The 12,687-nt window shown below is 34.4% G+C and overlaps 1 protein-coding gene across 14 annotated transcripts in view; it reads left to right on the top strand.

The window, feature by feature from the left end:
- The window catches only part of LOC105285138 (voltage-dependent calcium channel type A subunit alpha-1), a 155,311-nt gene that overhangs the window by 135,891 nt on the left and 6,733 nt on the right, over nt 1-12,687 (top strand). For 8 of the 14 annotated variants that reach the window (XM_026970485.1, XM_026970486.1, XM_026970484.1 and 5 more), the window contains 6 exons: nt 2,576-2,667; nt 5,411-5,901; nt 6,284-6,388; nt 6,477-6,580; nt 7,896-7,952; nt 12,280-12,488. In XM_026970485.1, coding sequence (XP_026826286.1) covers nt 2,576-2,667; nt 5,411-5,901; nt 6,284-6,388; nt 6,477-6,580; nt 7,896-7,952; nt 12,280-12,488 — 1,058 coding nt within the window. Of the gene's footprint in view, nt 1-301; nt 394-2,575; nt 2,668-5,410; nt 5,902-6,283; nt 6,389-6,476; nt 6,581-7,895; nt 7,953-12,279; nt 12,489-12,687 lie in introns of all 14 variants that reach the window. The other 6 variants (XM_020033551.2, XM_020033552.2, XM_020033549.2 and 3 more) reach the window with 5 other exon arrangements.

Here is a 12,687-nt window from a genome sequence, read left to right as displayed (position 1 = left end):
AAGATTAAATATTATAAAAATTGATTTAATTAATTTTATACTTACAAAATTCTATGAAATATATAAGAAACTATTTTGTGAGTAAAAAATTATTTTAACGCGACACGTTGCCTGGATACTTATTATTAGTCCGAAAGAGCCATTCATATAATGATCCCAGCTTTGAATCGAGAGAAAAGCGGCGTGTCGAGTAATCTCGAGATAGTTTCTGGCACGCGCGACCTTGCAGATTGGGAATTTTAAGTGACAACCAGCAGAACTCCGGTGGCCATTAAGTGACCCTGAAATTGTCCGTTGTCAGGTCTTTGGCAATATATCGAACAATGCGGAAACAGCGATCGATGAACACAACAACTTTCAGTCCTTCTTCGCCGGTCTTATGTTGCTTTTTCGGTGAGTCGAGCAGCTGGATTGATTGCCGGTTCGACGGCGACAAATGAGATGATCTCCCGCCAATCTACGGCTGATCCAACAGTCGTTTCCTTCCCGTACGATGGCATAGCTTCTAAAAGGAAGCACAGCATTAGATTCTTGAATTATATTCTGATCAGGAAACAAAATATCGGTTTTCGTTCGCAAATTGATTCTCGTACACGAAGGAGACACTTTTGGAACACGCCTGCCTCATCGTCGCGATCTTTCACGATGCTTCGTACGCGTATCGCAGAAGAGATCCTCAATCATAAAAGACTAGCATGAGATTGATCTTTGGATCAGCTATGTGGCAGAAAAATTTGCTTGTAACAATTATTTGAGTGGTTTTGTACGTGCTGCATTGATCGCTGTGTGCCTGTTTCTCATACATAATTCTGTACAAATCTTCTTTCTTTGTTCTGCGCTATATGGCATAAGCGGAATAGCGTTAAAGATCTCGCGCGATGCAGATGGGAAAGACGTCGTCGAACATAGGGCGGAAAGTTGAACGGAATATACATATAAAAGTGTGGTCGTTGTAAATTACCGTTACGGTAGAGTATGATTTTGTTAGCATGAACTGTAACGAGAGTAAGCTGCTCGACGTGTTAATCTGTTGTGTGACTCGCCCAGTTAGTGACAACCCCATAGAGAGGTTTGTTTTCAATAGTGATGCCTGCGTTAGTCTTGGAATTACGATCGAGGTGGTACTTGAGAGAATGACACATGATAAAATTTTTATTAATTAATTTTACATTCATATTACAATAATGTGTATAATGTTTATTATAAACTGATGTTGAAACTGAACTGAACTAAACAGAGAATGCTCCGCTGTTATTAAGGATTGTTAAAATATCGAATACACGAGATTAAGAGATTCCAGATATACAGGGTGAGGCACCTAAAACAGGCCACCTGAATATCTCAGCTGTTATTGGTGGTAGAAAACAATGTGTCAGACCAAACTTGCATGGTTTCGAGAGACACATAATTTGTTCTAAATAGTTTTTTATTAGATAGACGCGTAGAGGTCATATGAAGGTCAACTTTGTTTTTTTAAATGGTATGATATGTTTTTTTTACGTACCATCTAGTAGAGTGTTTGAAGATGCGCACATTGATCTACGGGTCAAAATCATTCAAGGCCACTGAAGGCCAACTGCAAGGAAAAATAATTTACTTTATATTGTCTAGAGTTCTCTGCTATTAAAAATACTGTAAACTCAGAAATGAAAAAGTTCTAGCCGTTAGAAATTTTTTCTTTTTCCGCGAAGTTCTGAGTTGTTGTTATGATTATTTTTTATATTGCCTAGAGTTCTCTGCTATTAAAAATACCGTAAATTCAGAAATGAAAAAGTTCTAGCCCTTAGAAATTTTTTTTTCCGAGAAGTTCTGAGTTGTTCATATAATTATTTCTTATATTGCCTAGAGTTCTCTGCTATTGAAAATACCGTAAACTCAGAAATGAAAAAGTTCTAGCACTTGGAAATTTTAACTTTCAGTGATCTTGAATGATTTTGACCCGTAGATCAATGTGCGCATCTTCAAACGCTCTACTAGATGGGACGTAAAAAAACATATCATACCATTTAAAAAAACGAAGTTGACCTTCATATGACCTCTACGCGTCCACCTAATAAAAAACTATTTAGAACAAATTATGTGTCCCTCGAAACCATACAAGTTTGGTCTGACACATTTTGTTCTATCACCAATAACAGCCGAGATATTCAGGTGGCCTGTTTTAGGTGCCTCACCCTGTATTTGCAGACTACTTATGTGCAAGTCATAAATCATTCCCTCTTCTCTCAAGTATACCGTATACTTGTTGAAGAAAGAGTATGAGATTGTAGTTAGAGGTTATTCTTTTTTTTTAAGTATTTCGATACATTACATACATAATAATCATACATAATACATACATAATCGTGATCGAAATGATACGAAGGTGGAAATAGCAGTCATCCAGTGAGAAAAAAGACAGATATTTCGACGTCACTTTTAGAGAAAGAAATCTAATATTTCAATATTACTTTTGTTTATTTTCCGTATCATTATTTAAAGAAAATATGTTTTTGGTGACGCAAATTTGTTAACACCATTTGTGCCTTTGGCTGTTGCCTTTTGGCCGCGGCTCTATTCTTTCTGTGGATCTCAGGTATTCGGTAACATCGCGCTGGACGCTGACACTTCTATTAACAAGCACAACAATTTCCAAAGCTTCATACAAGGTCTGATGCTGCTTTTTCGGTAAGTAAGACCATACCAGAGGAGTCTAATTCTTTAGCCACTGAATTTGACCATACGATTATGCACATGATTTTACGGTCGGACAAGCTTTCACACTCATCACCTGCGGCAAGTTATTTTAATCACGATTTTGTTAAGATGAATTCAATTTCTTTTGAATTTTTTCGGACAACGACACAAAAGCAGGCTGATCTTTGCAGACACCCACCTGAGGAGGAATTAATTGAGTATCGTTGGGGTATCGAAGATGGCGCATTCGTCATATATTGCGAATTTTATGAAAATTATTCATTTTTATTACAATGGTTTATTACACTGCAAAACATGTCCACTTTAACTATAACGGAAAAAAATGACTTTTTTCCGTTATAGTTTCGCGGAATTTAAAGTGGACATGTTTTGCAGTGTATAGACATAATAAAAAAAAGTTATGAAAAGATTAACTTTTTCACAAGATATTTCCAATACTGATATTCTAAGAAGATAATTTAGGTAAAAATTATAAATTTCGATTATAAATTATATTAAATTATTAAAATTTTAATTAGATGTTAATATTATATCTATTTCAAAAATATCTAAATCTAATAGTTTCCAAAGTAACTTATACGCCATTTTCATACCAAGAACGAACATAATTATGATGACTGTACGGAATCTTCTAGTTGCTTAATTCGTATATTATTTCGAAATGTATGCTTATAGCAAGCCTTTTTGCTTTGATCTAATTATGTATTACCATAAAATTTTTTGCACCAAATTAAGCAGTTAAGCACAAAAGCAGAAGTAGGCTAAACAACGCAATATTCAGAGCAAACAGAATAATACATAGCAGTCTCGTTTTGTAAATTGATTTTGCCGTGTTAAGTTTGCAGCATCTCGATTGTTTTCGGTGTCACATAAAAAGTCAAGCTTTATGCATGCTGCTTACGAGATGATTGGGCCCAATTATTTATCCAAATCTAATCAAATAAAACTTGACAATGTGATTCAATAAACAATTACTATTAATACTATTAATATTGAATTATTTTTATGTAATTCTATGTACGTAATTGAGGGAAATCGTTAAAAATTGAGCCCAATGTACGCTGCAGAACACGTTACAATATTACTATTCGTCTGTAATTCGCCAGAATATTGCATGAAGTTTGCAAGTATATTTTTCATTTACAGTTGCGATATACTAAAATGTTATATTAAAAATGTCGACTTGAGATTGTTCATAGTACAATAAAGTATATTGTATTATATGTGAAGACGAATAATTTGTCAAATTTCCTCGCAGTTGAATTTCGCTTGCTTACTTGCAATATTTTCTAATTTACTGACAAGACTAACGAGCAACACTACCCAAGTGCCACACGCCGATTTTGATAAGCTTTGAATATGTTGTTGTCTAGGTCAAAATATGAGACACGTATTTTTTTATACGGGCCCGTATCACTATTAAGGGGGTGGAACACCCTCTTGAAAAAAATCGGTTTTTATATTTTTTAGCGAATACCGTGGAAACAATAAAAAATATAAAAAAAAGTTTCAAGTAAAAGTTTTATGGCTTCTAATGTACTTCATAACAGTGCAATTAGATTTTTCGACAATGTCATATTTTTCGAAATCCCTCCCCCCCTCAATTTTTCAAAAATTTTTAAATTTATCTTTCAATAAAACTTAAAGCATATTTAATGTCAAATTCAACCATATATGATAAAGTCATATTCTGAAAGCGCATTTTTCAAAAAAAGCTAAAAGTACCTCTATATCGCTATATACGCGCCCCACCTGTATTTGCGTTTTTAATACGCTAGTTACTTTTGGCGACAGTTTTTTCGCAATCTCACAGAGATAACAATGAAGTCGGGAGATTACTTTTAATAAACAAAATAAGTTAAGTTCTCACTCTCTGCCAGACTCAGAAATGGTCAATGTGAAACTGGCAAGAAATTTTCACTTTTTTAAAAACTTTTTCAATATTTAAAAATTTTTTTAAATTTTTATTATAAACATATTATTATAAATTATTATAAATTTTTAAATTAAAAAAAAATTTTTAAATATTTAAGGGATTTCGAAAAATATGACATTTTCGAAAAACTAATTGCACTGTTATGAAGTACATTAGAAGCCATAAAACTTTTACTTGAAACTTTTTTTATATTTTTTATTGTTTCCACGGTATTCGCTAAGAAATATAAAAACCGATTTTTTTCAAGAGGGTGTTTCACCCCCTTAATAGCGATACGGGCCCGTATAAAAAAATACGTGTCTCATATTTTAACCTAGACAACAACATATTCAAAGCTTATCAAAATCGGCGTGTGGCACTTGGGTAGTGTTGCTTGTAAGTGAAACAAATGTTTTTCAATAACATAGGTTGAAAGATCATAATTTTTGCAACATATGATTTTAACATATTTACTAAAAATTATTGCTTTAAAAATATTTAATTGACAAAACTATTTCTTAGCATAGTCCTAATTTTCTCATCATAATACAAGTGGCCATAATTATTTACGATATTAGTATTTATGACAATCTCTTGTCGAGCGTAATAATACATGCTTAGAATTGAAAGATCTGCACGTGATTGAAAGTATGTAAGTTGTTATTTAACGTAATAACACAAGCGATAGATTAGGTCTCTCTCTTTGGTTTCGTTTCGACAGACGAGACAGAAAAAAAGAGAGAGGTAAAGGAAAAAATAAAGAGAATCGTGATTATACTCAAGAGACAATTTTTCCAGGTGTGCCACTGGTGAGGCTTGGCCGAACATCATGCTGTCCTGCACGAAGGGCAAAGTTTGTGACGAGAAGGCCAATAAGACTGCCGAGGATGCGAATGATTGCGGTTCCAACCTTGCCTACGTCTACTTCGTGTCGTTCATCTTCTTCTGTTCATTCCTCATGTTGAATCTGTTCGTCGCTGTCATCATGGACAATTTTGATTATCTCACGCGGGACTCGTCAATCCTGGGCGCTCATCATCTCGATGAGTTTGTCCGGATCTGGGCTGAATATGATCCGAACGCGACCGGCAAGATCCACTACACGGAGATGTACGACATGCTGAAGAACATGGACCCGCCGTTGGGGTTCGGTAACAAGTGCCCGAATCGGCTCGCGTACAAGAAACTAATCAGGATGAATATGCCGGTGGACGGTGACGGCAAAGTGAACTTTACCACCACGCTGTTCGCCCTGATTCGCGAGAACCTCAGTATAAAAATGCGATGTGGTAAGTAACATTGGGATCTATACGCGAGAAACAGCATATAAATCAAAAGCTGTCCATCATTATGACATCATAATTATAAATGCGAAGATAATTGTTACGTTGCGATTTTTTTCACTCCATTTTTATATCAATTTTTATATACAAAACGACCTACTAGATGTAATTAAAAAATTGCTAGCAAGAGAAATCAATCTTTTATTTTTAGAGAAACTTGATTTATTCACAAATTAGATCTGTGAATAAATCAATATTTTAATAGTTCTAGTTAAACATCTTTTTTATGTATTTTTCTCATATAAAGGTTTCGATAATCTCAATAATGTAGGTCTCAATAATTAATTACGCGTTGAATGAATAATTTCGTCTCTGCTTGTTATTCCAGCCGACGAAATGAACCAAGCCAATGATGAACTGCGGGACACGATCAGGAGTATCTGGCCTTTACAAGCGAAAAAAATGTTGGATCTTTTGATACCTAGGAACGAAGGTAAGATTTACTTTTGTCTGTAAGAAGATGCATTTTGCAATACTCCTAATTATCCTAATTACTTAATTCAATAAGTCCGTTCTTTTAGAATTGAGCAGAGACAAGCTCACCGTGGGTAAGATATACGTCTGCCTTCTGATACTCGAAAGTTGGAGGTCGACGAGGTTTGGTCAGCTAAAGCCTGCCGAACAGGTGAGTTTCTTCCGTAAAATCCAAATGTCTTCTGTAAGAATAATAGCAGATCTTAAGAACACGTTTCCATGAAGTTTCTTCAAGAGATTCTTAAATTACGATTTTCTGGTTCAAATCCCGTTTTGGCTCTCTGCTTCCATCGGACGAAGTGTTTGACAGCAACCTCACCATATGAATTGCTGTACATATGAATATTTGTTGAGAAAACTCTTTGTGTGTCTTCCAAATTTTGATGAGAGAAACGAACTGGAAAGTCGGAATTGAAAATGTTGTTTAAGAATGGAGTTCGAATGACTGTTTGTCGTTGGTTTTCTCGTGGCATCATACACACGAAATTTCGGATAGACAGTCTTTTGCAGATTTCACGTAATTTTATTATAAAACAGCTTAACCACTCGAAATTTAGCGTTATTATGAAATTTTCTCGATTATATATTATAGTTCTCTGATAGATAAAATCATTTGAATCAAACTATAGTTTCATTAGAATCTGCCAAATCGATTATATAATTCGTAGCTTTAATACGTAATGGGAAATAAAAGACAGATTTCAAATTTGCCGAAGAGAACAAACGTATCCGTAAATGAAAGAACATATCCTCTTTGCTTGTAGTTTCGTTGGATGAACGGAACAACAAGTTAAAATACTTAGTTGGTAACATAATAGAAGATAAATTTCTTTATAAATTAGTCTCTTTCTAAACTAGCTCAGTCAATGTGTGTAGAAACAGTTGTATGTAATTTTACGTGAGCATTATAATGAAAGTTTGTGCAGCTAATTAATATAGATTATTTACAGTCAATCTATTAACTGCTATTAGTTATTAATATAGTAATCTTTGACATAGATAATCTCTTTACAAAAATACACATTAAAACATTAAAATAAAGATCATATTTATACCTATCAAAGACTTTCTTTTAATGGTAACCGATAGATCGGCTGGGCGCAGCGATCTTTTTTTTTATTGGAAACTTATAAGAGAGAATCGCGAATTCTCTCAAGCAAAAGATTTTAATGACTACTAGAAAATAGCAATTAATAACAACCCAGCAAACACAAAGTAACAGGTAATATACATGTTAGTTATAATTTCCCACTCATTAATATAAATACAATATAACATACGTATTATGTAACAATTACATTGTTGAGTGGGAAATTATAACTAACATGTATATTACCTGTTACTTTGTGTTTGCTGGGAATACTTGATTTTACTGAATCAAATTGTTTTATTAAATATGCCCAAACCGAAGTGGCGTTCACTCAACTTACAATCATCTTCTTGTATATTTTCTCTTTATTTTCCAGAACGATAACGATCTTATCGATAACGATAATGCTGGGCAAAGTCCTGCAGCCCAGGCGGTAGTACTTACTTTTTCTCTTTTACTTATTATCTTCTCTTTACACTGTTTCGTTTTCTTTTGGCTGTACGTTTACGTTCAAATTCTAATCACACTCATCCGTTTTGTGTTAAGTGCGTACTGTAAAAGCTTCCTCCGACCTCTTCACCAGCCTTCGTTTCGGTATTACTAGTGAAATAAATTTATTATTTCACGAAGGAGGGAGCGAATCTTTTGCAGCGAACGCTTACATTTTTGTAAAATAATATTTCTCACAATGAAACTTTTCTATTTTTCTATTTTACACATTCTATTTTACACATTCTATTTTACACATATTATCCAGAGGCACGTTACGACGCTGCATGTAAAAATAATGCATCATGTACAAAGTGTCTTATGTGATCAAATCAAAGTCTTAAAAATATATTAAATGTGGAAGGAATATATTACAGGAAACAAGAAAACAATTTAATTTGAAAAATATTGAGTGACCGAATTATATTTTTTTTCTTTCTTTAATAAATGATAATTTTTCTGTCTTCAATACTTAATGACAAAATCTTTATGCACTTTGTATAATGTATAATCCATTAATTATCTGTAAAATTTATTCTATATATTGTCATCTCTATTTTCTTTTCTCGATTACGTATATGTATGAAATTCCATATTGTGCCTCTGGTATGTCTCTTTCTAAAATACGGCAAAATTAATACGGCACACTTTTCTTATCACTCTTCACATGACACGTACACGATTACTTTTGATCTCTCTTTTATTTGTGTAAAGTAGCCTTTCGTTCGTCACTAATGATCACTTATTTATGGGTGTAACGGAGCAGCCATTGGTATCGATAATACAATCACAAAAATATAAAATTATATTATTATAATATCCATAAATATATTATACAAAATTAAATTTAATGAGAACTTTTTGATTCAATAAGAAATTTTTATATTAATTTCATGACAATTTAATGAAAATTTTATGAGCACAGTGTAAAATTAAAATAAAACTAAAGCAAAGTTGAAATTTATCGTGACATTTAAAATTAAAAGCTAAAAGATTGTAGTTTAGAAACTAAACTCTAAAAGTAATAAACACATTAATCAAATTTTGAAATTAAGGATAGAAGAGAGATATCTTTATGTTGTATTTGTTGAAATGTAATCTTTCTTGTGAAATTTAATATAAAAACGGCAAAAGAAAATACAATTGATAATAAAGAGAGACAAAACGCACATATGATGGCTGTTCCGCATATGACGAGATAACACGGCAACACATTTAGTCCATCTTACTTAGGCACTTACCGTGTTAGAAACGTAATATTTAATAGAGCATTAATCAAGCTCACACACATACACACACGGTCTAGTCTTTAGATATTTAGTACCTTTCTGCGGAAAGGACTTTTCTTTCTCTAATCGCACGTTTCTTCTTACCAAGCTAGTTTAGGAATATGACGTCGAGGAATAGCTCTCACCTCGATCTATATATCACGATCCATATCATGAAGGGAAAACGATCTTTTCTCTGATTTTTTACGAAGCCCCGTCAAAAGAGGCACAAGAGTATCACAAGTGATATATACGATTGTAATGCGTTACCAGAGTTGTTTTAGTCGTCGTGTGTTGCCAACACGTGGATAACACGTGGCTACTACGCACGTGTATGCGCGTGTAGATATATCGGCTCTTTGTCGACCGGCAATACGTTATAGCTGTGTGTAAGTAAATCACCTTATAGAGCTCCGTTTTTCCGAGCCTAATTAGAGCGAAAAGTAGTCTAACGAACCAATCAATTCTCTAACGTGTATAATTAGTCCGCCTTTTGCCTCGATCTCTACAATAATCGCCTCTTTTGCTAGATAGACACTCTTCTCTCGCCAAGCAAGCCTTTTTTCGAGTAATTAAACATATAGTTAAAAGATAGCCGATCCTAGATCGTGACGTAGACTTCCTTTTCATTATGCCGGATTGTCATCTTGTTGACGAGCGTTTAACGAGTTTTTTCGTCCTTTATTTAGCTCGATGCGAGCTTTTCAAAGTAGTAGAAGTTGGAGCTTTATTGCCCTAAGCGGTTTAACTTCGCGCTTACAAGCTCAAGTGATCGAAACCCACGGATAATCAAGACACGCAATAATTTCCCAATAGCATAAAGAATTATTAAATATTTATTTAATAATTCATAATGCAGCATAATCGCAATAGCAATTAAGCTGATGAAATACTTAATTAAAAATATTACTTTTAGTACTTATATTTCTTACTGTTTTTAAGGAAATTATTACGTTGTATTGCTTATGCGAGGAGTAACTCGCTTGATTTGGCAGAAATAGATTCATCTAATGTCTAAAAAAATAATTTTGAATGTATAAAAGAGAGAAAGAAAGAAAAGGAGAGAGAAAAAGAGATTTTGTTCTCTAAACTTATCAACTTATTTTTTGAGACATATTAATTAATTTTTTTAGATACGTAGATAATACTAAAACATCTTTTTCTTCTACGGTGCGAAGTTAATGCAGCAACTGATGACAACACTCCTGCTAGCTAACGCTAAGAAGATTCTTTTCTCTTGTTTCTCACGAATTTTATCGCAGTGTGTAGTATAGAGGAGATTATACTTTTAGGCACTTTTTGGTCAGAGTGGTTACAACAGTAGACTCGTAGTGTTGCCCGATTTATCCGATCGCTTTCTACTAGAACAGTTTTCCGCTTTCTACTAGAGCAATTTTTCGCTCTCTTTCAATTACGTGTCACATTATTTCAAACTGTGTATATTATACGTACACGTACACATATTAACGCCCGCTGATATACAAGATTGATCAGTCGTAACTTACTATCGGTCGTTATTTACTGTAACGAGCTGGATAATAATTTAACGGTGTGAAAATATGTGATGTGATTTGTTTCACTTGGCAAATAAGCTACTTCATACAGATCTTGATAAATCGTCAAAGATAAATCGCGGGACAATCGAGCGTTTTCAATATTATGTATATATTTTTAAAAAGATTTACAGAAAGATACGTAATGATATTAAATGATCACTTCCTCTCAAGTAGTTCGATAGATGAAGAACGATGTATTCACATCTTTTGCATTTGAAGTATCTACTGATGAATATAGTTTCCATTTTACAGATTTAATAAGCACTTAACAAACCATCGACGTATGTAGGATGTCCCGAAAAATGCTGGTTATTCTAACGGCAATAATTATTTAAACGAAAAGTGCCGATTATATAATGCAAAGAAGGAATAATTATCATTAAGATGTGCATATCAAGTGCTGATTCAGGATCGCCTCATACGTCGGCATAACGTAATAACGGCATGTTCCAGATTCCTTGACCTTAACCCTGGAATTATACTTTTACTCGAACGTTTCTTGCATATACCAAGCAGCAGAGTTTCAATTTTGTCCACGATTATTTGGCATATCTGTATGATCTTTGCGCGGTGAAATATCTGTGCTCTACCAGGCGAAAGTACATCTTTGCGACAACTCGTGGCATTTGTTGATCGATGCGAGAAATTTTCAAATTTCGATACGTATTTAATTATTAAATAATTATTAAATAATAGATAATGCTAAAAGAGAAAATAATATGGCTGGTAGGACATCAATATTTCTCCCGTTTTGTGCATGCTTACTAACAATTGCATTTTTGCAGTATCGTTATCATCTCTGAAACGATTAATCGCGTCTACTTACTGACGCGCATTTGTGTTCACTTATAACACGTTGGGAGGAGGGTTATAACATTACTTTATTCTTGTGTGTAATCTCGATCTCAACATATACAGGCTTTGCGACGCAATACACTCTTACAAAAAGTTGTCCAGCTGCAATTTTACCGTTTACCGCTGCTGTCTTTTGCGATTTTTGCATCACGCACGTTCTCTCGAGCGTACGTACCGTAGTTACCGGGACGAGAGAGAGAGAATCCGCCGTAATTAAACCGACACAATAAAACGCACCATCACGACATGCCTCTTTTTCTCTAGCATGGCCGCCTCTTTACTCTGAAAATTCTTTCTCACCGTTTTTCATACTGTTGATTCTCGACTTTTGGATGCTTATGATCTTTATAAACGTCTCGTATTCTACTACGCATTATCGAGAGATCACCGACGAGAGGTAACGCTAAGAGAAAAGCCTGTATGTGCCTGTACATATATTGTTCACTTAATATATCATGCGGAGGAAAGTAGAAAAAAATGCGGGGAAATAAAAACGCAAAGTAAAGAAAAGAAAGAAAATGTCGATCGAACGCGAGAATCCCTGTCGATCAGCTCTGATAGCCGGTGTGCTTTCGCACCTTTCGCAATTTAGCAATCGGCCTTCTACAACTGCCTGCTGGACATGGCGGCGGTAAATCACACCGGAAATAATCATGGAGTCGGAAGTAGGGCGAACAGCCTCGAACCGGTGATACGGCCGGATGCGAAGCACGAACGACACAAAGAACACAGGGATGAGGATGAAGGAGGTGCGCTGGGCGTCCTCGCAGCCGCCGAGCACAGACGTCAGCGTAGCATCAGGTATGAGAGAAGCTTTCTATTTTTAAAGTTAACAGAAATTTAAAAAAAAAGAAACGCAATTTCCTATTTAAGTTTTTCTTCCACACGACCAAAGATAATTATTTGGAAAGCTTAATTCGGAAAGATGGAAATAACTTGTAAATTTAAAGAAAGACATCAAAATGATAAATGAATACGCAAGACGACGACAAACATGATT

The sequence above is a fragment of the Ooceraea biroi genome, chromosome 6 (genome assembly GCF_003672135.1).
Source record: "Ooceraea biroi isolate clonal line C1 chromosome 6, Obir_v5.4, whole genome shotgun sequence".
Classification (NCBI taxonomy): Eukaryota; Metazoa; Arthropoda; class Insecta; order Hymenoptera; family Formicidae; genus Ooceraea; species Ooceraea biroi.
The sequence above is the reverse complement of the archived record's forward strand: the minus strand, read 5'-3'. Positions and strand labels throughout refer to the sequence as shown.